This window comes from Oncorhynchus mykiss, chromosome 5, assembly GCF_057628025.1.
Source record: "Oncorhynchus mykiss isolate SJ-2025 chromosome 5, ASM5762802v1, whole genome shotgun sequence".
NCBI lineage: Eukaryota > Metazoa > Chordata > Actinopteri > Salmoniformes > Salmonidae > Oncorhynchus > Oncorhynchus mykiss.
Window position 1 is genome coordinate 79,365,654 of NC_143026.1, and position 27,941 is coordinate 79,393,594.

At 41.6% G+C, this 27,941-nt stretch overlaps 1 protein-coding gene across 1 annotated transcript; it reads left to right on the forward strand.

The window, feature by feature from the left end:
- The first annotated feature begins 640 nt into the window (after positions 1-640).
- sec16b (SEC16 homolog B, endoplasmic reticulum export factor) lies at positions 641-26,363 on the forward strand. Its single transcript, XM_090236074.1, has 26 exons — positions 641-785; positions 1,216-1,284; positions 6,276-6,857; positions 8,426-8,517; positions 10,102-10,204; positions 10,293-10,380; positions 10,554-10,695; positions 10,938-11,089; positions 11,363-11,424; positions 11,658-11,796; positions 12,011-12,107; positions 13,123-13,268; positions 14,449-14,546; positions 15,242-15,323; positions 15,616-15,733; positions 16,267-16,378; positions 20,203-20,308; positions 20,531-20,668; positions 21,464-21,583; positions 22,099-22,183; positions 22,581-22,868; positions 23,064-23,092; positions 23,383-23,562; positions 23,872-23,976; positions 25,403-25,514; positions 25,974-26,363. The coding sequence occupies exons 3-26, from the start codon at positions 6,316-6,318 to the stop codon at positions 25,979-25,981; spliced, it is 3,144 nt and encodes a 1,047-aa protein (XP_090092200.1). The 5' UTR covers positions 641-785; positions 1,216-1,284; positions 6,276-6,315; the 3' UTR covers positions 25,982-26,363.
- Positions 26,364-27,941: the final 1,578 nt, after the last annotated feature.

The window sequence follows — 27,941 nt, forward strand, 5'->3', positions numbered from 1 at the left end:
AACTGCGACGACTGCTGGAAAAACAATTACATTGATCAGTGGCTGACTATTTCATTGTATATTTGTGACAAATGCAATACTGTTGATAGTGTGCAGAGTTGTGGACAATAAGTTTTATTTACACTTGTTATTATAGCCTACATATTTTATACCCGTTTGCTTTGAAGGCTAATTCAACATTCTAACCTTTCTGAAATGACGTGGAAACAACGTTGATTCAACCAATGAGTGGGGCGAAACAAGCAGAGCACGTCAAATGGATGTTAAATCCATTTGCTGTGATTCCAACAATGATCTCATAGCGGATGTATACAAGACGCCTTGACAAAGAGTGTACAGAAGGCCTATGGTTTAGAAACTCCTTTCCTTCTCTTGAAATCGCTCATTTAAATTTGGTCGAGCACACTCTTTTAAGATAGTTGATATAATAACAGCTATGCAAAAGTCCATAGTGATTTGTCCACAGAAGAAAGGAGTAGGCCTACACATGGTCCTCCCTAGTATCATTTCATAGCCACTCTGTGCTTTCAGGTCCTCACTTATGTGGGAGACAGTCCTCCAACCTTTTCCCTTCCCAATATGGAGGTTTTAGGATACCAACCTCCAGCTAAATGGTATGCGCTGGTGGGTTGTTTTTTTCCATTTCCACTGTCAACGGCCCGGGGTTCAACGCAACGTGGCATGTCCAGACATCCAAATAAAATGAAAAAATGTAAACATGGAAATGGATACAGTTATCTTTCACAGACACAAAATATCGCAAATGATAGATATAGAGACATGATGTAAGTAATTCAAAGTAGCCTAATCTCTTCTTAAAAGTAATTTCATGTTTATTACAACGGTTCTGCTGTCAAGGGTGTGTGCCAATATATGTTTACTAACAATTGTTTGAACAACGTGCATCGGGATTTTGTCGGGGCCACAGATTAGACATTTGTTTAGAAATACATTTTAATAGGTGGGTACAATATTTTATATATATTTTTTCTATCAATTAAACGTTTAACTTTTTATATATATATGAAACTATTTTACATGTGCGCAAAGGCAAGCTCTAATTGTAATGCGCAATTTGGCCCATGTTATCCAATGAAAATACCTCGCTTACGCCATGCTTTTATTTACCGGCTCATTTGGACTGTTGAACTTTGTACCCCTGAGAACTTTATCTGTCAAATTCGGTGTATTTCATGTTGTGTGTTTCTTTTCCAGTGCAATTATGTGGCAGATGAACTTTGACTGCGACTGGCTGGGTGGAAGCGCTTTGAACAGATGTGAACTGTAAGTTTGAACTTTACAAATATATTTGGTATTTTTTTGTTAAGGAGCTGTCAAGGAAAGTACGTGTGTATGTATGTATGTATTGGTAGGTAGCTATAGCCTTGTTGGTTTATGTTGCAGAAATCAAGATTGAGAACCTATTTTCGAGAGAGAAATGTCAATGTAAATTTCAAGATTCTCTCCTTTAGACAAAGGACAAATGCCCTTCACAGGCTTTTATTTTATTATCTGTAGGCTACACTTGATATTGACCAAATGTGAACATGTTGCTTGCTATATTATGGTCTAAATTAGCCTAACCATGTAGCACTAGTATTCTGCCAGAAGCACAAATGATGACGTCAAGTTTGTATGGTAATGAGCTAACCTTCAAAATAAAAGCCCACATTTCAAAACATTGCAATGTGGATAACTCATTCAAAATACATGTATTTTTAATCAATGGCCACTTTTTTTTATTTTGCCAACAAGAAAAGGCAATGAGTAATTTATTAAAAGAAATAACATATGGTTTTACAAATATTTTTACCATTAATGAAAAAAGTACTATGTTGGCACTGCTATGTTGAAAATATTAGTCTGTAGAGAGAACTTTTCTACCTGTCTACCTGTCTCAGCTATAGCAAAGTGGAAAAAACTCAGTAGGGTCTCTAATAACCAAATATGTGTAGTTTTGGAGGGGTACTGTGTCCTATATATGCAACAGCACTTTGTTCTCCACCTCTTCCCAATGCAATGCACTGTAATACTGTACATGGGATACATATTGGGTTGTCGAGAGAGAACTTTTCTACCTGTCTCAGCTAAAGTGGGGTGGGAAATACTCAGTAGGGTCTCTACTAACCAAATATGTGTAGTTTTGGAGGGGGACTGTGTCATGCATATCCAGCAACACAGCTTTAAATGATCTGGTGCTATCCATGGTCCTGACGTCAATACAGACAACAACAAAAAACACACACAAAAGCAACACTATTTTATCAAAATTAAAATCTTTTTTTTTTTTTACATGTTAAATGTAATGAATGTTAACCCGGCTATTAGGAAACAGTATAATTACACTTTCTAAACAGCAATGGAGAAAGTTATTTACAAGTTGAAGGCCAATATGTGCTGCTTATCTATGAAGGTTATTAAGCCTATTAAATAGTTTTACAAATTATAAAAGAGACAAGATTATTTACAAGCTATATTGTAATGATTATTGATTAAGGTCAGAAAAGGCACTTTTGTAGAGTTTAAAATGCGTTACATGAGACAACAAGGCTACAAGGCTAACAGAATACAGTATAATCAAGCTTTCAGAACAACAATGGAGAACATTATTTACAAGTTATATGCCTCTATGTTTTGCATCTCTATCAATGTTTGCAGTATACAGTAAAGGCCTATTAACCAAGTTTTCAAAACCATTATCAGAGACAAGATTGCATGATAATACATACAACAGATATGTGATGATTATCTATCAAGGTCAGCAAAGGCATTTTCTGTAGAGTTTAAAATGTTTTTTACGTTGTAATTTTCCCTCTCATCAGTCATATAAAACATTCTCTCGCATGCCATTGTGACAAAGCGTATTCACGTTTCCCTCTAATAAGACTGTTTATGAGAATAAGCACACATAAACACCACAACTACTACCATCTGACTGTTTTCTAAAATAGGGACACCGATGAGAAAATGTCACATCTACCACAACACCATGCATTGCCTGATACTCTAATGCCAGGTATTTCTGAAGTAGAAGTAGTGTATCCTTTAGTTCTCATTCTTTCTGGCTTAAGGAATCCATCATTTTAAGATTTAATGTAATGCAATTACTGCTACTAAATACACTGAGTACACAAAACATTAGGAACACCTGCTCTTTCCATGACATAGATTGACCAGGTGACTCTACTGTAGGTGAAAGCTATGATCCCTTATTGATGTCACCTGTTAATGAAGGGGAGGAGAAAGGTTAAATAATGATTTTTAGGCCTTGAGACAATTGAGACATGGATTGTGTATGTGCCATTCAGAGGGTGAATGGGAAAAGACAAAATTTTGTAAATGTCTTTGAGCGCTCAACAGTTTTCCTTGTGTATCACGAATGGTCCACCACCCAAAGAACATCCAGCCAACTTGACACAACAGTGGGAAGTATTGGAGTCAACATGGGCCAGCATCCCTGTGGAACGCTTTCATTCATGCCCCAACTAAATGATATTAGGAAGGTGTTGCATATCTATGACTATAACTGTCTAATGTGACTTTACGTTCACAGGCAATATCACATGCTCAAAATGCCACCAATTGTTCACCGTTCCAGGCACATGTGGCGTAACCTCTTTGTTCACACAGAAAAGACTCTGTAATTCCTGACTTGCAAAAGACACAGGGGACATTAACGCATATTGTTCCTTGAGATGCGACTTCAAAAGACCATTGTACCCCTCAAGTATTCGGTCATTGAACCAGTTGTATTCATTGCTTAACCTTTTACTGAAGTGGGTTAAATCAGGGTCACACCGCGTGTTTCTTGGTCGTCTTAAACAAATCTCCTTTGAAACAAAAGTATACACCTCACACACATAGTCATGGTCTTAAAAAAGAAGACACCTGTACCATGTAAGATATAGAGTTGAAATGTATTACATTTTGAGTTTTCATTACATAATTGCACTTTATATACATCACAGAAGTCTGAAAAATATAAAAACCATTTGACATAAAAACACCAGATTAATATTTTAATAATCCCTTGTATTTTCTCACAAATGACAATTGCGACCAAAGTGGGTTTAAGAACATTTTTGAAAGGCTATGCATAACTGGGTTGAAATAAATATATAGCAACATGATTTTACTACGATACTACCTAAAAAAACATTTTATTTGTCAGTTCAAGCGATTACCATCACCATTAGGTTAATCGAGGTCGTTAACAGGTATGTCAGTCCATCATTGTTTACATTGTGTCTTTGACTTTGTTTACATTTTTGTCACACTGGAAGCAAACATGGTAAGAAAACAAAGTGTCAAAGTGTTTATCTTTACAACTGATATTCAACACAACAACAGTACATTCAGTTATTGTTTTGGGATTAATATAACATGCAGGACAAATGCATATGTCTATAACACAGTCCCCCTCCAAAACTACACATCATTCGCAAGTAGAGACTCGACTGAGTATTTCCCACCCCACTTTAGCTGAGACAGGTAGAAAACTTATCTCTCTACAAGCTGATTGTGTTTAACTGGTTGTGTTTATGCCACACAGAAAAGGTAATACTTTTAAAAAGTTAAACTACAAATATTTAGGCTATATTGAAGCATTAGGTTCTAGGTCGAGGAATAGCCTCTCCGATTGGACAGGAGGCTGACGCACTGCACGAGAGTGCTAAAGAAAATCAATATTCCCTAAATTCAGTGTGTCTTTGCAGGGGGACTCTTATTTTGAGGAAAAACATCTGCGATTGTTCTGCCAGCATAATATCCTGCTGCTAGGAGAACAGTAATCCCTATGTGTCTGCACATATAGGACAATTTGGGAGAATGATGATCGGTAACAGGCAGTGTATCAGAAGTTAAAATACAGCCTCTACTGTTCCTTTCTAGACTTTAAAATTTGTCGAGATTACAATTTGGGTCGCTGGTGTGAAAGACAAACACCCTACGCATCATACCAATAGGATTAACCCACTTGCTTGAATTTGTAACGTGGCTCATAGCAAGGTTTGCAACACTGCCCCCTCCTCCTTTTTACGCGAACAAAGTGCATGTTGAATAAAAAAATGTCATGACAGGCCCGATGGAAACTTGCCAAATGTCGATCTTTTTCTGTTGGTAAAAGGAATTGTGCTTGAAATGTCGGTGGAAATGCTTTTATATTGAAATATTGATATATAACCCTCATATCGAAGTAAGCTTGGAGTCACGGGATGACATGTAGTGTTGTCCTCCCACTATGACTCCTCTGGGAAAGCATGCCGTTTATTAGGCTACAGATGAAATACATTATGAAAACTTCACAGGGTGGTGAAAGTGCAAGGTGATGAGCTTGATGCTCCTTTCCAATAAATATTGAGGGTCTTATTCTGGTGATGTGATGATCAATGCTTGTCTGCCATTTGACAAATAAAAATAATCTTGGTCTTTTGCCCATAATAATCTCATAATGTTGGCTATACGTGCACTCTAGCCAACAGCACCCAATCTGCGCCCTGCGCGCTGTTGGCTGGCTAGAGCACACATGCCAATACCAAAGTGAGCACACTCACTATATAACAACAAATAATTGTGAGAAAACAATCAGTAGACTTGAAAATGCGATGGAAACACGTGACTTTTATTTTTTATTCGGTACATGGGAATTTAACTGCAAAAGTAATTTTTATGTGCACTCTGTCATCATGCACAGCCTTTCATCTGCAACAAGTCAATTTGATGGAAACATCTCTGGTGGGAAAATGTGCAAATAGTTTTTATGCAGATTTTTGAATCTGTCACCAATTGGATGAAAATCTAGCTACTGTTTGCGATTCACAAATTATTCTTTTGATTCCTATGATTCAATTCAGCACAATTTAACCAATCCCCAACTATTACAATTGCGAAGCACATCATTCAATTTGTCAAAAATAATTGTTTAAAAATAATATTTTCATATGAATTAAATGAATTAAATTATTACTATATTTTTTTACTCTTTTGAGAAATGTGAAGAGGGGCATCTGCTATATAGTCAGTTTAGAGATCAATAGGGGAGCTTTTTGAGCTGCATGTCTTGACTGATCTTTACTGCTCAATGACACACCAAAAAGGCACTACCCTCCCCAAAGCAAAAAAAAAAGTTTGGCAACCTTCCCCTATTTTGGACCAGCCCTCCACCCAAGTAAATTTTGATCTGTCCTTAATTGATTGTAATGCTCCCGAGATCTTCCTCAGAAAGCTCTACCAATCCTTTTCGTGTGAAAGTACTGATGATCCATTATTCTTCTCAGGTACTGAAGCATTCTCCTCTCAACATAAAGAGTGGTCATCATGGACCCCAGAAGTCCCCACTGGACCGAGCCAGGCCCTGGTCGTCACCCACAGAGACCCAGGGAGAGAGAGGACTACCATAGGCCTGCTCACCCTCACCAGGGGACTGGACCTGGGCACTACCCACCACCACCGGACCCCAGGGAGAGAGAGGACTACCATAGGCCTGCTCACCCTCACCAGGGGACTGGACCTGGGCACTACCCACCACCACCGGACCCCAGGGAGAGAGAGGATTACCATAGGCCTGCTCACCCTCACCAGGGGACTGGACCCGGGCACTACCCACCACCACCAAATGTTGGGGACGCTATCACTGGGCACTACCCACCACCACCGGACCCCAGGGAGAGGGAGAGGCAGTGGTCCCACCAGGACCCTCGCTACAGGGTCTACCTCACCAGCCCTCCCCCTTCCAGACCACCTCTAGAGTTCTCTCTCAACTCTTACAGCACTCCCCACTCCAGAACAGCTTACGACAGACCCCATTCCACGATGAGTTACATCAGACCAGAGCCACAACACTCCAGACCCCACTCAAGGTTTGTACACAGAAACTGACTGTTACTTATGTCTCAATTTGAAAACTTACAAATAAAGTAACAACACTCCAGACCCCACTCAAGGTTTGTACACAGAAACTGACTGTTACTTATGTCTCAATTTGAAAACTTACAAATAAAGTATTTAAAAAATAAAAAACTGACTGTAACTGTCCACTATTCATTGAGGAAAATGTTAAACTACTGGATCTCTCAGTATTAGTTGTTGTGGTTTGTTGGTGACACTTGTGAAATACCAGCTTTTTAATATGTGGACCTTAACATGCTGACCAAACCGCCTGCGTATGCCTCCGCCATCGTGCCAATGTTGATTTTGTCCACCCACACCAGACGTGATCGGGACTTAGCGCTGCAAGTTCCGCCTCTCCCAACTCCTCATTGTTTTTTTAGGACTATATACCCAGGTGCCATCTCATTGGTTTTTAGGAGCATATACTCATGTGGGTGATTGAAAGATGGTGGTGGGTAGTGCCCAGGTCCAGGTCTGAATCAACTATATTAATTTGGGGACAGGTTGAAAAGCATTAAACATATATGGCAATTTAGCTAGCTAGCTTGTCCTATTTAGCTAGATAGCTTGCTGTTGCTAGATCATTTGCCCAGGGATATAAACATTGGGTTGTTATTTTACCAGAAATGCACAAGGTCCTCTACTCCGACAATTAATCCACAGATAAAAGGGTAAACCAAGTTTGTTTCTAGTAATCTCTCCTCCTTCAAGCTTCTTTGGACGTTAGATGGCGGTTGGCAACCAACTTTAAGGTGCATTACCACTACCAACTCGACTGGAGTGTGGACCTCAGTTCATCTTTCAATCACTCACATGGGTATATGCTCCTAAAAACCAATGAGATGGCACCTGGGTATATAGTCCTAAAAAACAATGAGGAGTTGGGAGAGGCGGGACTTGCAGCGCGTCAAGTGTCACAAATAGTGTTACGGTGCGTGAATGAGGACCCAAAAGCGAATTAACGTAAACAGAGCTTCTTTAATAACAAAACAAACGTAGGCTCAGATGGACCGGCAGATTCCGACAGGACAGGACAAGGTTGCAGCAAACATGACGATAGTCTGGTTCAGGCATGAATAACACAAACAAGAATCCGACAAAGACAGAAACAAAAACAGAGAGAGATATAGAGGACTAATCAGAGGGAAAAAGGGAACAGGTGGGAAAAGGGGTGACGAGGTAGTTAGAAGGAGACAAGGAACAGCTGGGGGAAAGAGGGGGAGAAAAGGTAACCTAATAACGACCAGCAGAGGGAGACAGGGTGAAGGGAAAGGACAGAAACAAGACACAACATGACAATACATGACAAATAGAACCAAGTTCTATTTTAGCGCCTGGTTACGTAGATGCTCATTTACACACGCAAGCAGTGTGGCTTGCAATGATTGAATAATATGTATGTGTAAATGTATTTTGCAACTCGAGTGGTGTGGTCAGCATGTAAGATACCGTTTTTCTATGATCTTTATCATTTCTATCATCTTTATATGATCAGAAATGGTTCTATGATATCTTTATATTATCTTATTGTTTACAGGCAAGCATATGACTACCCACCCCAGATTCACTGGGACCATAGTCAGGACTATGGCTACTATGACCAGGGCTATTACAAAGGACATTACCCAGGTACTGGCATATTGTTATCAGTGCATTACACTGATGGATTATATTACTCAAGTATTGCACTCCTGCATGCCAAGCAACTTAAGATATTATCAGAGTTATAAAAAGGGTGGCAGGTAGCCTAATGGTTAAGAACATTGGGACAGTAACCGAAAGGTTGCTGGTTTGAACCCCTGAGTTGACAGATGTTTCACCTAGTCAGCGTCACCTTGAGCAAGGCACTTAACCCTAATTGCTTTTGTAAGTCACACTGGATAAGAGTGTCTGCTAAATGGCAACAACACCTCCGCTATGCTGATCCTCAACATGGGGGCCCCACAATGGTGCTTGCTCAGCCCCCTCCTGTACTCCTTGTTAACCCATGACTGCGTGGCCACGCACGTCAGCAACTCAGTCATCAAGTTTGCAGACGACACAACAGTAGTAGGCCTGATTACCAACAATGACGAGACAGCCTACAAGTAATAGGTGAGGGCCCTGGCAGAGTGGTGCCAGAAAAATACGTTAACTGAAACAAAGGAGCTGATCGTGGTCTTCAGGAGACAGCAGAGAGAGCACAGAGCTGCAGTGCAGAGGGTGAAAAGATTCAGGTTCCTTGGTGTGCACATCACTGACAACCTGAAATGGTCCTTCCATACAGAGAGTGTAGTTAAGAAGGCGCAACAATGCCTCTTCAACCTCAGGAGGCTGAAGACATTCAGCTTGGCCCCTAAGACACTCACAAACTTTTACAGATGCACCATTGAGAGCATCCTGTTGGGCTGTATCACCGCCTGGTACGGCAATTGCACCATCCGTAACCATAGGGCTCTCCAGAGGGTGGTGCGTTCAGCCCAACATCACTGGGGGCACAGTGCCTGCCCTCCATGACACAGGAAGGCCAAGAAGATCATCAAGGACCGTGGCCACCTGAGCCATGGCGTGTTCACCCCGCTACCATCTAGAAGTCGGAGAAAGTACAGGTGCATCAAAGCTGGGATTGAGAGACTGAAAAACAGCTTCTATCTCCTGGCAGTCAGGCTTTTAAATAGTCACCGCTAGCCGGCCTCTGCCCAGTACCCTGCCCAAAACTTAGTCACTGTTACTAGCCGGCTACCACCCGGTACTCTACCCTGCACCTTAGAGACTGCTGCCCTATGTACATAGTCATTGAACACTGGTCACTTTAATAATGTTTACATACTGTTTTACCCACTTCATATGTATATACTGTTTTCTAGTCATGGCTCATCATATATAACTACTGCTGTACACACCTTTCCTATTCAAATACTGTCCATACTGTCTATACACACAATCATATACATATATATTCATGTTCCGGACTCTGACATTGCTCATTCTGATATTTCTTCATTCCTTTCTTAGATTTTTGGGGATTTGTGTGTATTGTTTTGTATTGTTAGGTGAGCTAGAAACATAAACATTTTGCTGCACCTACGATAACGTGTGTACGCGACCAATAACATTTGATTTTATTTCAACATATCCACCACAGTACAAAAGTAATTCATGTGTAAAGAAACGAAACTATGTGTAAGTAAAGCAACATGATTGATACAATTCTCTGTAATTGATATGATCCAGATGCAGGTCAATGGCCTCCCCAGGAACAGTGGAGATCTGACCAGTATCAGGAGAGGAGATATGAGCAGGACCAGACTGGCAGTGGCTACCCAGAACAACAACGGTTAGACAGAAAGAAGTGAGATTCATGATATTCCTTTCATTGAAGGGCATGAATTCAACCCTATCTTCTTCTTCTAATTATTTTTCAGGTATGACCAGCGAAGAGCGAGCTCTCAGCATGACTTCAGAGGCTCTGATGAAGATCGTTCTAAAGAGAATGGGGATGCTGGTAGAGATGTAAACATCTAAATATTATGATTAATAATTTATATACATTTCTTATGACAAAGATACAGATCTGTGTTGCTGTTTGCCCACTTTGGTGAATATTTACTTTGGGAACTTGGTCGTATGATGTTCTTCATCCCTGCCCATTCTCCTATCTTGATTTGACTGATTTTGTTTTCCAGGACTGCTATTATGCCGAAGGGGCTCTGGCCATCTCCAAGGCCTCAGGCTTGTCCTCCAGTAGCTATGAGTTGAGCCAGTACATCAACGGTGCTGAACACACTGACCCTGCCCCACAAACCACCTGGAGCACAGCAGACACAGGTAATCATTGAGTTACATGTAATCTCTGCCCAGATACTATAGGTCTGTCTCTTAGAAACAGGGGTCACATTCTAATGTCATGCTCTTCTCTGTAGGGTTGGTTGTATTCCGCTAATAACAAGAGAGCACAATGAGGCTAACTTGCCATCCTCAAGTCTAATGAACACTCATTACAGCACAATGAATATCTCCCATGAAAGTGATAATATTATTAATGATAATAATGCATGTTCTCTCCTTAGAGTATGCAGCTATTCCCCAGGTGACTGCCCCTCTGAAATACACTTTGCCCCATGCTGTGGTCAGCTTTGGTCCAGCCGGACAGTTGATCCGGGTCAGTCCTGGTCTGGCCATGCAGGGAGACCCAGGGAAGGTGGAACTACACAGTCTCGAGGTATAGTCCTAGGTTAAAGGAGCAGAACAGAATCAGTACGGAGAATAGTAGTATATATCTACATGGCAGAATTGTTTTGGTGAACTAGCAGGTTATAGGAAGAGGCCGCAATCATTCTAGTGAATAGAGTAATCATCAAGGAATGGCTAAATTACTAGGCTATTAGTTTCGGTTTTGAGGAACTGTTGAGCTGTTTTTATCAGTATTCAGCAGGTGTGTGAGAAGTTTCTGTTAATGTGTTACTGAGAGGCTGTTTGTATGTTCTGTCTGCAGATCATTCTGGGGGAAACACAGGAGCAGCAGGACATGAGAGAATTTCCTGGGCCACTGGCTAGGTATTTTACACTCTTAAACACAATATCCAAACATCCATGCTACTCTGTATGTGATGATGTATTGTCTATGCATGCAAAGTAGGAGACACTGACCAAATAACTACATTAAACTATCCTAGAGACAGTAAAAACACACAAAATGGATTGACAACAACAAAGGTTTACTGTCATAATGGCGGCTATTAGTATTATGTGTGTATTTCTTTCAACTGGCATTTTTTTCTCCTTCAAAGGGAAGACCTGCACAAAGTAGATGCCATCTCTTTTGCCCACCAGAAGGCAGAAGCCTGCATGAAAGATGAAAAGCTACAAGACAAGGGGTCTGCCGCCCTCCTTTGGAATCTACTGGTACTGCTGTGCAGACAGAATGGAGTAGGTGAACTATATATAGACTGTATCTCCTCACACTCTTCTAGTAGGTGTACTATATATCTCCTCACACTCTTATAGTAGGTGGAACCCCTTTTGTCGTAGCACTCTTGAAATATCAAGAGTTGGCCAAGATGGTCCAAAACAAAACTAAACTATACGCCCACATACTCATTCTAATATTACCTTACTTTTTTATCTCCCTGGATTCATTCAGCGTATCGTTGGTTCAGACATAGCAGAGCTGCTGATGAGGAACTCTCAGGGCCATGGTGGTTCAGGGGGAAGTGAACTAGAGGCCCCTACACTCATAGGTAAAACCTTTTTTTAAAGTGTCTGCTAAATGGCATATAGTGGGGCAAAAAAGTATTTAGTCAGCCACCAATTGTGCAAGTTCTCCCACTTAAAAAGATGAGAGGCCTGTAATTCTCATCATAGGTACACTTCAAATATGACAGACAAAATGAGAAAGAAAAAATCCAGAAAATCACATTGTAGGATTTTTAATGAATTTGTTTGCAAATTATGGTGGAAATAAGTATTTGGTCAATAACAAAGGTTTATCTCAATACTTTCTTATATACCCTTTGTTGGCACTGACAGAGGTCAAACGTTTTCTGTAAGTCTTCACAAGGTTTTCACACACTGTTGCTGGTATTTTGGCCCATTCCTCCATGCAGATCTCCTCTAGAGCAGTGATGTTTTGGGGCTGTTGCTGGGCAACACGGACTTTCAACTCCCTCCAAAGATTTTCTATGGGATTGAGATCTGGAGACTGGCTAGGCCACTCCAGGACCTTGAAATGCTTCTTACGAAGCCACTCCTTCGTTGCCCGGGCGGTGTGTTTGGGATCATTGTCATGCTGAAAGACCCAGCCACGTTTCATCTTCAATGCCCTTGCTGATGGAAGGAGGTTTTCACTCAAAATTTCACGATACATGGCCCCATTCATTCTTTCCTTTACACGGATCAGTCGTCCTGGTCCCTTTGCAGAAAAACAGCCCCAAAGCATGATGTTTCCACCCCCATGCTTCACAGTATGTATGGTGTTCTTTGGATGCAACTCGGCATTCTTTGTCCTCCAAACACGACGAGTTGAGTTTTTACCAAAAACTTGCACAATTGGTGGCTGACTAAATACTTTTTTGCCCCACTGTAAATAGGTAAAGGCCTCTACACCACACGTACTGAGGAAGACATGTTGTTTTTTGTCTGTTGGACATGTTGCTATGAGTTAAAAAATAAATCAAACAAAGCTTGTAAATAATTGCAAATTATATCCAAGTGAGTCCTGGCCTTTTTTCCCCACTTTTTATATCACCCTCATAGACCTGAGTGAGGGCCCCAGTCCTGAGACAGACCCCTTGGATGGAGCAGATCTGTTGACAGGGACAGCCACTAGTGTCGGTACGGCTGAGTCCACAGAGAAGGACATGCAGGGATACACCAAGCTTCTCCTGGCTGGACGGAAGAAGGTCAGGGTGATCTCTTGAACAACATATAATAATATATTTTAAAATGGTAAAGTAATATCCTGTTTATTCTGCAATTAATAGATAGTGTCTATGATTAGCACCATGGAGACAGCATAGTGATAGCTGTCTGACTAATGTTATACCAGGGCTATCCTCTTACTCCTCCAACACTGACCCCTGACCCTGTGTTCTTGTACAACTTCTCCATATCTCTTCCATGTTCTTTCACACTTCGTTCACCCCTGCCTATGCCTCGCCCATAACTCTCCCACTCCTCCCCCACACCTCATGTCTCCTCCAGATACTTTAGTTCTGGGACAATGTAAAGTCCATGGAGAATAAGAGCACCTCCTCCCAGCTGCCCACTGCACTGAGGCTAGGAAACACTGTCACCACTGATAAATCCACAATAATTGAGAATTTCAAGAAGCATTTTTCTACGGCTGGCCATGCTTTCCACCTGGCTACCCCTACCCCGGTCAACAGCCCTGCACCACCGACAGCAACTTGCCCAAGCCTCCCCATTTCTCCTTCTCCCAAATTCAGTTAGCTGATGTTCTAAAAGAGTTGCAAAATCTGGACCCCTACAAATCAGCTGGGCTAGACAATCTGGATCCTCTCTTTCTAAAATTACCCGCCGCAATTGTTGCAACCCCTATTACTAGCCTGTTCAACCTCTCTTTTGTATCGTCTGAGATTCCCAAAGATTGGAATGCTGCCGCGGTCATCCCCCTCTTCAAACTCATCTTCTGCACATCTATCACTCCAGTGTTAATTGCTAAATTGTAATTATTTTGCCACTATGGCCTATTTATTGCCTTACCTCCCTAATCTTACCTCATTTGCACACACTGTATATACATTTTTTTCTATTGTGTTACTGACTGTACGTTTGTTTATGTGTAACTCTGTGTTGTTGTTTGTGTCTCACTCTTTTGCTTTATCTTGGCCAGGTCGCAGTTGTAAATGAGACTTGTTCTCAACTGGCCTACCTGGTTAAATAAAGGTGAAATAAAAATAAAATAAGAAGGCTCAGGCTTGAGTTTCACAGAGTTTCACCTCCCCCAACTGTTCCTTCACCCCTCCCTAAGCCTCCCCAAACCTCCCCTATGCCTTCCCCCACGGTTCCTCCGCCCCTCACTCACGTCTCCTCCACACCTCCTTTATGGTTCTTTCACAGGAGGCCCTCGAGTCGGCCATGAAGAGTGGACTGTGGGGCCACGCCCTGTTCCTGGCCAGCAAGATGGACAACAGGTCCTATACCACTGTGTTGAACAGGTAAGCGCATTGTGCAACATTGTCTTTGAGACAATACAGTGCTTTTAGAGATAATTCACTATTGATCCAAGGTTAGTTGGTTGGGTGTACGTGGAGGGGTAAGGAATAGGGGAAGACTGCGGGATGAGGAGTGAAGCTTGGGGTGAGGGATAGGGACGGGGAGGACGGAGGAATGCCTGGTCTCTGGGCAGATCATTGGTCTGGACCTCACGCAGTTTGTTTGCAGTTCTGTGGGCATAATCCATATCCTCACTTACATGATCTGACGGTCAGTGTCGGATTTGTCAACATACTCAGCACACAGCGTAATGTTACATATTCATATACCATTACATATTCAGTATTTCGGTAGGCGTTTATTTTTTGTAATATTTTACATTACTTTTTATTTTATTTTTTACAATAAACAAAAAACATGAGCTTTTCTATTTCTATTACCCTGAACAGGGGTGGATTTTTCCATGTACAGTGTAGCCTTACATGTTCATATCAATTACATATTAATATCACATTACATATTCAGTATTCTGAATTTCCATTTCGTGGGCAGTTGTATTTGCAGCACTCAGTGACTGGAACTATGCAGGAGCGGGATTCTTTCCATGTACAATGACCATACATATTCATATCTATTACATATAAATATTGAATATGACATATTTAATATTTCCATGGCGTGGTCATCTCTATGGCAGGTTTACAGGCCAGCTAGCTCCCAACGACCCCCTACAGACCCTGTTTCAAATGCTCTCTGGAAGGATTCCTGCTGTTTCCACGGTAAAACAATGATAAATAAATACATAAACATACCACAGTACAATAGTTGTCTATTCTATTGTGCCCTTCCTTCCTTGTGTAATTGGGGCTGGTCTTGGCACATTTACTGTAGTTGACCAGTTCATGTTTTCAGTGGCTGTTGTGTTTATTGTACTGTAGTTGGTAATTATGCTAATAACGTAAAGTACATTTTCAGTATTTTGCACCAAATTGTCATATAACAATCTGGTATTAGACTGACAGTGTGTGTGTGTGTGTGTGTGTGTGTGTGTGTGTGTGTGTGTGTCCTCAGTGTTGTGGAAGTGACAAATGGAGAGACTGGGAGCCTCACCTGGCCGTCATGCTGTCCAATGAGACGGGAGATCCAATCGGGCACCAGAAGAGCATCATTACCATGGGAGACACGCTAGGTATACACGCACGCACACATGCACATACACACGCACACACATACATACATACATACATACATACATACATACATACATACATACATACATACATACAGTTGAAGTCAGAAGTTTACATACACTTAGGTTGGAGTCATTAAAACTTGTTTTCAACCACTCCACAAATTTCTTGTTAACAAACTATAGTTTTGGCAAGTCGGTTAGGATATCTACTTTGTGCATGACACAAGTAATTTTTCCAACAATTGTTTACAGACAGATTATTTCACAAATAATTCAATGTATCACAATTCCAGTGGGTCAGAAGTTTACATACACTAAGTTGACTGTGCCTTTAAACAGCTTGGACATCTGATCTGCATCATTTTCTGCATCATTTTCTGGAATTTTCCAAGCTGTCAACTCAACAGTCAACTTAGTGTATGTAAACTTCTGACCCACTGGAATTGTGATACATTGAATTCCCATGATAGTGCACTATATAGGAAATATGGTGCCATTTGTTACATAACCTTAGTGTTGTCTCTCCCCAGCCTCCAGAGGGCTGTTACATGCTGCTCATATCTGCTATCTGACAGCTTACGCTCCTTTTGGCGTCTACACAGCCAAGACCGAAAGACTGGTGCTTCTGGGCAACTGCAACAGGTGAGCTCAGCTGTAATATGACCCAGATTGTATTAACGCTCCTTTCACTTGTCATCTTTCTGGGGGGTGATCCCCTCGTTAACTCTTATGTCTTCCTAACGAGTGGGAATGTCCTCTTGGACTCACTGTTGAACAGCACAGCAACGGTCATTTGAGACTCAACCAATCTCAGGCCATGAATAGAAAGGAGCTCCTGGTGTTGGAAGAAGAGGGGTATCAGTATTTGGGTGATCCCTGTAATGTTTTCTTAACATGGTGTCCTCTAGGACTCACAGTAGAACAGCACAGCAATGCATTTGTAACGAGTGCACTGGGAGTCAGGAAGCAAGCTCAGGGAGTGCATCATTTAATAAACAGATGAATGAAACACGAACAATGCGCAGACAGGAAACTGAAACTATAACGCCTGGGGAAGGAACCAAAGGGAGTGACATATACCCCCCTCAGACGTATACCCCCTCCCCGGTGCATTCGGCTCCAGACGCAGGACCCCAACAAAAGGGACAATCCCGGGGATCCAGAGTGGACCGGTCGCCTCCGCTGAGGCGCAGAAACCTGACGAACCGGCTGAGGCGTGAAAGCCTGATGAGCTGGCTGAGACCTCCCCGGTTGCCTCAGTCGAGGCACTGGAGCCTATTGAGCCCGCTGAGGTATGGAAACCCGTTGAGCCAGCTGAAGCAGGGGGACCCGACAAACCGGCTGAGGCCTCCCAGGTAGCTTCAGTTCGGACACCCAGACCCGACATCACCTCCAACACAAAAAAATACAAATTAAAAGCACCCCTTGATGCTTCCCTTTGGTGAGGCGTTATTCTGTAAAGAGTACACTGGGAGTCGGGAAGCAAGTTCAGGGAGTGCATAATTGAATAAACAAATTAACAAAACACGAACAACTCACAGACAGTAAACTGAAACAGAAACAATAACACCTGGGGAATAAGCAAAGGGAGTGACATATATAGTGAAAGTAATCAGGGAAGTGATGGAGTCCAGGTGAGTCTGATGACGCGCAGGTGCGCATAACGATGGTGGCAGATGTGCGCCATAACAAGCCTGGTGACCTAGAGGCCGGAGAGGGAGCACAAGTGACAGTCTTGCCATGCTGAAAGGAAACGAGCTAGTGATTTTGGAAAAGCAGAATAGGGACGTCATGCACCCAATTTTTAGTGGTACACACGATGGAGGTATCGATGTGAGGGGGATGCCCCTATAGTCATGAAAGTAATAGCTATTGATTGCGGGAACTAATGCCACAACATAATGCTGCTATCGTAGCATGACTGGTATGAAAACCACTTAGTCCTACTTAAAGGCCCAGCACAGCCAAAAACTAGATTTTTCTGTGTTTTATACACTGCATTCGGAAAGTATTCAGACCCCTTGACCTTTTCCACATTTTGTTACATTACAGTGTTATTCTAAAATTGATTAAATAAAAATTAAAAACTCAGTAATCTACTCACAATACACCATAATGACGAAGCAAAAATATTTTTTTAGATTTTTTTGCAAATGAATTAAATATAAAAAAAGAAATACCTTATTTACATAAGCATTCAGACCCTTTGCTATGAGACTCTAAATTGAGCTCAGGTGCATCCTGTTTCCATTGATCATCCTTGAGATGTTTCTCGACATGATTGGAGTCCACCTGTGGTAAATTCAATTGATTGGACATGATTTGAAAAGGCACACACCTGTCTATATAAGGTCCCACAGTAGACTGTCCATGTCATAACAAAAACCAACCCATGAGGTCAAAGGAATTGTGCGTAGAGCTCTGAGACAGGATTGTGTCGTGGCACAGATCGGGGGAAGGGTACCAAAACATTTCTGCAGCATTGAAAGTCCCCAAGAACACCGTGACCTCCATCATTCTTAAATGGAAGAAGTTTGAAACCACCAAGACTCTTCCTAGAGCTGTCCGCCTGGCCAAACTGAGCAATCGGGGGAGAAGGGCCTAGGTCAGTGAGAGAACAAGAACCCGATGGTCACTCTGACAGAGCTCTAGAGTTCCTCTGTGGAGATGGGAGAACCTTCCAGAAGGACAACCATCTCTTCAGCACTCCACCAGTCAGGCTTTTATGGTAGACTGGCCAGACAGAAGCCACTCCTCAGTAAAAGGCACATGACAGCCCGCTTGGAGTTTTCCAAAAGGCACCTAAAGACTCTCAGACAAAGATTGAACACTTTTGCCTGAATACCAAGCGTCATGTCGGAGGAAACCTGGCACCATCTCGACAGTGAAGCACGGTGGTGGCAGCATCCTGCTGTGGGGATGTTTTTCAGCGGCAGGGATTGGGAGACTAGTCAGGATCGAGGCAAAGTTTAGCGGAGCAAAGTACAAAGAGATTCTTAATAAAAACCTGCTCCAGAGCGCTCAGGACCTCAGTCTGGGGGCGAATGTTCACCTTCCAGTAGGACAATGACCCTATGCACACAGCCAAGACAACGCAGGAGTAACAAGCCTCTGAATGTCCTTGAGTGGCCCAGCCAGAGCCCGGACTTGAACCCTATCTAACATCTCTATAGAGACCTGAAAATAGCTGTGCAGTGACACCCATCCAACCTGACAAAGCTTGAGAGGATCTGCAGAGAAGAATTGAAGACTCTCCAAGTACAGGTGTGCCAAGCTTTTAGCGTCATACCCAAGAAGACTTGAGGCTGTAATCGCTTACAAAGGTGCTTCAACAAAGCTCTGAGTAAAGGGTCTGAATACTTATGTAAATGTGGTATTTCAGTTTTTTTATTTATAATACATTTGCAAACATTTCTACTAATTTGTTTTTGCTTTGTCATTATGCGGTATGACGAGGGGGAAAAACAATTTAATACATGTTAGAATAAGGCTGTAACATAACAAAATGTGGAAACCCTGAGTTAATAGACCAATGAGAAAGAGTTCTAAACCTTTCTGTTAACAGCTAGGGTTCACTTTTCCCCTCCCCTCTCAGACCACTCCCAGACAGTCATATCAAAAACTCTTGCTTGAGAAATTGCTCCTTGCTAATAAGCAATTTCTGTTTCGTTTTTAGCATTTTCATTAAAAACAATCACAGTAAGGTAGTTAATTGTTTCCCAGAAATCATTTGATATTGAGATTAACACAGTTTTAAAGTAACTGTCTAGTGTTTCCAGATTTCTATTAAATATTACTTATAATTAATAAAAATATGAGTGAAATAGAATGGTGTGGGCGTAGCCCAATAACAGAATGGTGTGGGCGTAGCCCAACAACAGAATGGTGTGGGCGTACCCCAACAACAGAATGGTGTGGGCGTAGCCCAACAACAGAATGGTGTGGGCGTACCCCAACAACAGAATGGTGTGGGCGTACCCCAACAACAGAATGGTGTGGGCGTAGCCCAACAACAGAATGGTGTGGGCGTAGCCCAACAACAGAATGGTGTGGGCGTAGCCCAACAACAGAATGGTGTGGGCGTACCCCAACAACAGAATGGTGTGGGCGTAACCCAACAACAGAATGGTGTGGGCGTAACCCAACAACAGAATGGTGTGGGCGTATACAGGTTCTTAAAATGACATGTTCTATGAGGAAGCAGTGTTGTTGAGACAAGGTTGAGGTGAGATATTTGAAGTGTTTTTTTGTTGTATTTTTTTTGTATGCTTTGGCCAAAAATACGAATATAGGACAAGTCAACAATGTTATTTGGGTATGAGTTAACAGAATATGGACTTTTAAAAGTGAGATTTCCACTGGACAGTTACTAGAAGCTAGCAGCTAACAAGTAGTAGTAGTCCCAATGGTAACTTTTTAATGTTTAAAAACATTGCTAAGAACTGAATGTATTTCATCCCCTACAGTCTGCCATTCAAAGAGTTTGCTCAGAATTCTGCCATTCGGTGCACAGAGTTATTCGAGTACTGCCAGAGACTTGGAGATAAATTCTTCTGTATCCCCCCCTTCCAGGTAGTTTATATTCATTTTCTTGTGTTTTTTTATGACTAGTATGATTCGTCCATAATTTGCCAGATTTGGAACTCATAAGTCAATACAGAGTTTTGATTCCATCGGTATTTTGTTATTAAGCTTTCTCTAGTCCAGGACACAGTGAAATTATGTTTAGCTTTTTCCATGTGGCTACCGTAGGTTGTGCTGTTGTCTTGTTATAACCTGTTGTGTCATTCCCAGGTGTATAAGTTCCTGTATGCGTGTCGTCTGCTGGATGCTGGGCTGGCATCCCAGGCCTTCCACTACTGTGAGGTGATAGGGATGTCTTTACTCAGACTGCAGGAGCCCAGCATGGTGCTGCTGGGGGAGCTTATCAAGGTAGAGCACTTTATCATGATACTCTGACATATAGTACTTTGGCGGTAGGTAGCCTAGCGGTTAAGAGCGTTGGGCCAGTAACCGAACGGTAGCTGGTTAGAATCCCTGAACTTACTAGGTGAAAAACCTGTCAATGTGCCGTTGAGCAAGGCACTTAACCATAATTGCTCTGCATAAGAGCGTCTGCCTATCTATGCACTTCCATACATACGATAAACACAGTCTGCAGGGAGAGCTTATAAAAGTAGCGCACTCTGACTTGTACTGTATGTATCATACTCACATTTTATACCATATTGCATTCCTAGTGTCCAATCACTTCAGGGCCTGTGTTCATAAAGAATCTCAGAGTAGGAATGCTGATCTAGGATCAGTTTTCCCTTTTAGGTCATAATGAATACCATTACATGGGCAGGAACGACCTGAGCTCCCGAGTGGCGCAGTGTCCTTAGACACTGCATCCCAGTGCAAGAGGTGTCACTTCAGTCCCTGGCTTGAATCAAGGCTGAATCACATCCGGCTGTGATTGGGAGTCCCATAGGGCGGCGCACAATTGCCCCAGAGTTGTCTGGGTTTGGCCGGGGTATACCGTCCATTGTAAATAAGAATTTGTTCTTAACTAACTTGCCCAGTTAAATAAAGGTTCAATAAAAAAACACAAAAAGGACCTGTTCCAGAGAGTACCAGATTAGGCACTAATGTACAGTAGTGCCTTAAAAACACTGTGTGTGTGTGTGTGTGTATGTGTGTTTGCTCAGCACTTTCCCTGTTTGTGTGTGTGTCCTCCCCTCCCAGCTGGCAGAGCGGCTGAAGCAGTGTGAGGGAATGGGACAGCTCAGTGACACAGCTGACGACAGGCCTGGACAGGAGCCTGACTGGCTACAGCAGCTGAGATACAGACAGCAGGGCATACAGGTGACCACACCACAATGCATCACCATTGTACTCGTCATGTCTCTCTCTGTCACATTTTCACATGTTCTTCTGTTTGTGTTGGAGATGATTACCTATTTACTGGGTACAAACATCCTTGTATAGAGTTATACTTTGTTGTTGTTTACCTCAATTGGATATTAGCCTATAATCCACTGGTACTGGTAGGTTGTCAAGTGAGTGAAATTATGTCAGTTGACACTTTTGTCAAGGTTGCTGAGGTGGTAAGTACTTACTATTGTCCAGCCGGCAAGACTAGACTCAGGATTTTAACTTGCCTCAGTCAGCACAATGGTTGACCTGACATAGACACTGGTAACATTTGTATTACTACATTAGAATTCCTTTGTACCATTTAAATTATATATTTCAAACAATACCAGACCGTTTTAAATTATTATATTGGCTCATATGATCTTAATTGTGTATTTTTTGTCTCTTCCAAAACATTCTCTACACATTATGATGCTATGGTTAAAACATATATATTTGCTTAGATGGGGAGCAGTGGTTGGAGTGATGCATACCAGTCACCAGCAGACAGGAGTCCATTGGCCCATGAGGAGAGCAGAGTGTATTCAGGTAAACCTACAGTCCCAGATCATTATTTCAATGGACAATTAATAACAATTTATTGGACTCATATAGAACTTTTCCTGATGCTCAAAGCAGTAACATAGTAAGGGGGACCTCACTTCATCCACTTGGGTGATGTACTGCCACCATTTGTGCCACATCCAGTATTTCTCTGCTCTGTGTCTGTCTGTATGGTGTGGTACCCCCTTATTCCACCTGGGGGGAGTGTCTCATGTATCAGAGTTGCATGATGACTCATCAGAGGGTTCGTCCTATCAACCAGTTGCACAGTGTTTGAACCATGTCCCAGGTCGAAAGTAGTGATTTAATAGGGAATGGGGTGCTATTTGGGACGCACTCCAGTGTTGTAATTTTTGTCTTTACTCCTTTGGTTTCTCTGTAGAATCAGACACCAGTGACCTTTTTGTAAGGGGAGATGACCAGGGACTGGATGCTAAATTCCTCTCCTACAAAGCAGCAGAAGAGCAACAACAACAGCACGTGCAGGCACAGCAGATCAACACCCAGCCTCTGCTGCCGGTCATGGCTTCTAACACTCAGCCTGCAGTGCCACTTGTGGTGGGAGGCCAGGACCACAGTTACCACTACACAGACACTGCCCAGCCTCCGCCTCAGCCTCAGCCTTCACCTCAGCATCCTACACTGGACTGTCCTCCTTCAGCAGGGGATGGTGAGAAAATGGATGAAGGCCCTGGTTTTGATTGATCAAACATACTAGTGATTCAACCCTGTTTCTGGTGGTTTACAATAAAACATGCTCATTTAATGTAACTCCTTTTTACTCATTTTATGAATCTTCTTACATGTTTCTGTTGTTAACTGTGAAATGAGGACCTCATGCTTTGATTTCATTGTATTGTTCTAGGGGCTGATCCTTCTGCTGGCCCAGGCATGGTGAGTGCTCAGGAGAGTTTTATTTGCGACCAAACATACATTACATGTATATACACGAACATACCCCCTTTTGGGGCATACAAATTTTACTCTGTAAAGATTTCCAGTGATTTATTCCTGAGCACCTGCAGTTTCTGTCAGTGGTGCTGTATTTTATATGTAAAACATAAATCAAAAAATACAAAAATGGTTTGATAAATGTATTTGTGAGACTCAGATGAGGTCATGTGTCTTGTTTGTGTCCATCGAGATGTCAAATGACAGTATGTATATCTGTCTGTCCTATGCAGTTAGGGGTCCAAGTGAATGCTGGCATGATGCCGGTGGCAGAGTATGGTCAGCAGTATGGTCAGCACTATGGCCAGGAGAATGATTATGGAGATCAGCAGGCATGGCAGCAGGGAGGGCACCAGGCCACCATCACGCAGGAGGGCAAGGCCTCAGAGCCGGACAAAATCCAACCAAAACAGGTGGGTGGAGCCTGATGCCTGTCGTCATGTTGACAGCATCAGATAAGAACCAGAGTTTTTTTAATAAGCCTCTCTCTCTCTCTCTCTCTCTGTGTCCGTCTCTCTCTCTCTCTCTCTATCTGTGTCCGTCTCTCTCTCTCTCTCTCCCTCTCTCTCTCTCTCTCTCTCTCTCTCTCTCTCTCTCTCTCTCTCTCTCTCTCTCTCTCTCTCTCTCTCTCTCTCTCTCTCTCTCTCTCTCTCTCTCTGTGTGCGTCCGTCTCTCTCTCTCGCTCTCTCTCTGTGTCTCTGTGTGTGTCTGTGTCTGATCAGAGCATCAAGTCAGGGTGGTTTAGCGGCTGGTTCAAACACAAACCCAAAGAGGAGCAAAGTAAGGCGTCTCAGGATGCAGACTCAGCTGACCCAGTTCCCACTATGGTAAGGGTCAAGCAGACCTACTGTTAACTCTTAGCTAGCCGTTAGATGGGGGACATAACATCATGCGCTGTCAGGTCAGTGATCTGAAGTTTAGGTTTTGTAGTTTACCGTCCAACAAATGATGTCAATGGACATAATACAAATTTGATGATGAAGTGCAAGAAAATTATGAACTTGGTTGAAAACAATCTATTTAAATGAAAAGGATTCTTCAAATTAACCACTAAGGCAGTTTGGGCTATTATTATTATTATGATATTCAGAGAATTTGATCTCCTTGTACTTCTCATAAGACCCATTGGAGGTGGTGACGATGTTTAGTTTGAATGTAGACCCATTGGACCTTTTTAATGAAGGTTAGCCACTAGCTCTAAGTAGGTTATGGTATTTGCTGTCGGTCAACCACTAGGTCTAAGTAGGGTATGGTATTTGCTGTCGTTTAAGCACTAGCTCTAAGTAGGATATGGTATTTGCTGTTGGTCAACCAACTCTTTCCAGTTTAATGGCAATGTTTGCAACACATTCTGCATAAATACGGTAGTTTAGCTATTTTGTTGTCCATAGCATCTGAATTGTACAACTATGATCCATAAGTTACAATGATACAATAACTATTTGTGTCATAAATGGTTTGACTACTACTTTTTTTAGATTAAAACAGTGATTTTTAAAACTTGCTCTAAATATGCCAATAAGTCAAGTCACAAGTAATTTGAAGGATTTTATTGTTTTTTGTTATTAAGTGATAACAGTATATTAAAATGTTTGAGACTAACTGGCTGATAAATTGTTGTAAGTTAAACATAGTTTTTAACAATGAAAAGTATAACCTACCAATTGTCAAAGTAAAGCTTTTCAGAAACATCTTAAATACAAGATTACATAATCAGAAACAAGTAGCTTTCCTTATGTCAATGACAGTAAACTCTCAAAACTCACCACGGAGAAGCTATTGAGTCTATGTATGCCCCTTAAACTGGAGGTTCTGAGAGATAAGCAAACCTAACGCATCCTAGTGCCGTAAAATGAATTCAGTGTAAGGTGGCTGACTTTCCAAGTGATGACCCCTTAGTACAGCTGTAGGATCTTAATTTGATCACTCTTTTGTTGCAGATGAGCTTCGTGATTGATATAAATTCATTGAAAATCCGCACCAACACAGGTTAAATCAACAGTATTGCACTTTTAATTTGGCCTACTCTTGTCCAGCTAATAGCCTAACCACCGATCAAGCAACATTATGGACTAAACGTTAAAATCCTGTTGCTGCAGGATTATTTTGCTATGACAATACTGGTCAAATTAAGATTCTACATCTGAATCCTTAGTGCCCCTCGGTATGTATTCGTCGGTTACGTCATTATGCAATACTAGGTCAGTGGGTCTTGAGCCTTAAATGTAACATAATTGATGTGTATTTCCTCAGGAGACGCCTCCCACTTCCCTATTTTCTTTCCCTCCCACTACCAACATCCCTGCAGCCAATTTTCCTACCCAGCCTGCATCTACTGGTATCAACGCCTTTTCTCGGAAAGCGGGTGAATAACAGGCCGGAATGCATTGGACAACACATAGACTAACGTTTTTCTGTTTTTCTGCAATCACCCACCATACATCATACACCTGTACACATACACAAATCATTAATGATAATAAAATATTTGTGGTGACTATTGATATTTAATGGATTACTGCATGTTGGAACTGCAGAAATGCATGAATAATGTGCCGAACAGTGTCCAATACTGTCCAGAGTTGTGGACAGGAGGCTGCAAAGCTCACTTATCACTGTACCTAATTCTCTCGGAAGCGAATTTGGGCTGGTTTTCTCTTTCTCTTTCACCTACACTTTGATGAAGGCTCTATGCTGAAATATGTTGGGGACTTTACATTTTTTTAACTGCTCTATGCTCTGTAGATAAAGGCTTTTAAAATGTAAAACCCATCTGGAGAGCCTGGAACTTAGACTTTTCAAACCATTTTTTCCTGTTTTTCAGATTTTTAATTCCCCACTCCAGAGCGATGGTGGATGTTTTTGTGGGATATTTGTAGTGCTCCCGATATATTGTTTCCTGTCGGGCTGCTCTTGAACCAGACATATTCATGCTGAATGACAACTGTATGCTTGTCTAGGCTAACATGAAGTGAGGAATTTTGACTGGTGCTTCTTTTGTAATGAAATACCCAACATGCTCTGGCATATAGTGATAGTGCTTCCATTGAGAGTGTTAGTGCTTCGAGTGTTAGTGCCATTGAGTGATTGTCTGAACTTTGGTCTGCTGTAGAATCCTTTCAGTAGTCTTTAAACAACAGAATGAGTACAACAGAGAAATACAAATGGTTTATAACAATGCTTTTTTGTGAATATATTTTTCTCAATCAGAAAACAGTGCTCATGTGCTATTTGACCTGAATGCTATTGTATATGAGACATAACCTTGATTTCTATGAGTATCCCTCCCTTTTATCATTATCTAAACTATAGATGAACTTGTTTAAACTATGGTTTATAATGGTCATATTATTCACAAACAAGTTGTATATAACTTGTTGCTAAATCTTTGCTGCCCTTTGAGCTTTGAATCGAGAGCAAAGTATGCATTTCAACCATTGCACTACCCTGCATAACCCTGACAAACTCTGCAACACATACTGTAAAAAAAATCTTTAACCAATCTAATAATACTTTTTAAGTACCATACATTCTGTCATTAGTCTAGATACGTTGCAGCCAAGGAAATGTTTTTCCTATGTCCAACATGAGTGTGATATTCACACACACTCTACACACACATACACTACTGTTCAAAAGTTTGGGGTCACTTAGAAATGTCCTTGTTTTTGAAAGAAAAACATTTTTTTTGTCCGTTAAAATAACATCAAATTGATCAGAAATACAGTGTAGACGTAGTTAATGTTGTAAATGACTATTGTAGCTGGAAACGGCAGATCTTTATGAATATCTACATAGGCATACAGAGGCCCATTATCAGCAACCATCCTGGTTGTTAGCACAGCTGCAAACTGTTGTTCTGATTAAAGAAGCAATAAAATTGGCCTTCTTTAGACTAGTTGAGTATCTGGAGCGTCAGCATTTGTGGGTTCGATTACAGGCTCAAAATGGCCAGAAACAAAGCTCTTTCTTCTGAAAACTGTCAAAACACCAGTCTCAACATCAACAGTGAAGAGGCGACTCCGGGATGCTGGCCTTCTAGGCAGTGTTCCTCTGTCCAGTGTCTATGTTCTTTTGCCCATCTTTCATCTTTTATTTTTATTGGCCAGTCTGAGATATGGCTTTTTCTTTGCAACTCTGCCTAGAAGGTCAGGAGTCGCCTCATCACTGTTGATGTTGAGACTGGTGGTTTGCGAGTACTATTTAATGAAGCTGCCAGTTGAGGACTTGTGAGGCATCTGTTTCTCAAACTAGACACAATAATGTGCTTGTCCTCTTGCTCAGTTGTGCACCGGGGCCTCCCACTCCTCTTTATATTCTGGTTAGAGACAGTTTGCGCTGTTCTGTGAAGGGAGTAGTACACAGCGTTGTACGAGATCTTGGCAATTTCTTGGTAATTTCTTGCATGGAATAGCCTTCATTTCTCAGAAGAATTCAGAAGAAAGATAATTGCCATTTTGAGCCTGTAATCGAACCCACAAATGCTAATGCTCCAGATACTCAACTAGTCTAAAGAAGGCCAATTTTATTGCTTCTTTAATCAGAACAACAGTTTGCAGCTGTGCTAACATAATTACTTTTTCTTTTAATATGATAAACTTGGATTAGCTAACACAACGTACCATTGGAACACAGGAGTGATGGTTCCTGATAATGGTCCTCTGTACGCCTATGTAGATATTCCATAAAAAATCAACCGTTTCCAGCTACAATAGTCATTTACAACATTAATAATGTCTACACTGTATTTCAGTTCAATTTGATGTTATTTTAATGGACCAAAAAAGTACTT

What these genes read in the sequence shown, in the direction of transcription:
- sec16b (XM_090236074.1), top strand. Translation starts at nt 6,316, where the DNA reads ATGGACCCCAGAAGTCCCCACTGGACCGAGCCAGGCCCTGGTCGTCAC. An exon ending in TTACAAAGGACATTACCCAG is followed by an intron (nt 8,518 to 10,101) that starts GTACTGGCATAT and finishes GATATGATCCAG; the next exon opens with ATGCAGGTCAATGGCCTCCC. An exon ending in TGCTGGGGGAGCTTATCAAG is followed by an intron (nt 20,669 to 21,463) that starts GTAGAGCACTTT and finishes CTCCCCTCCCAG; the next exon opens with CTGGCAGAGCGGCTGAAGCA.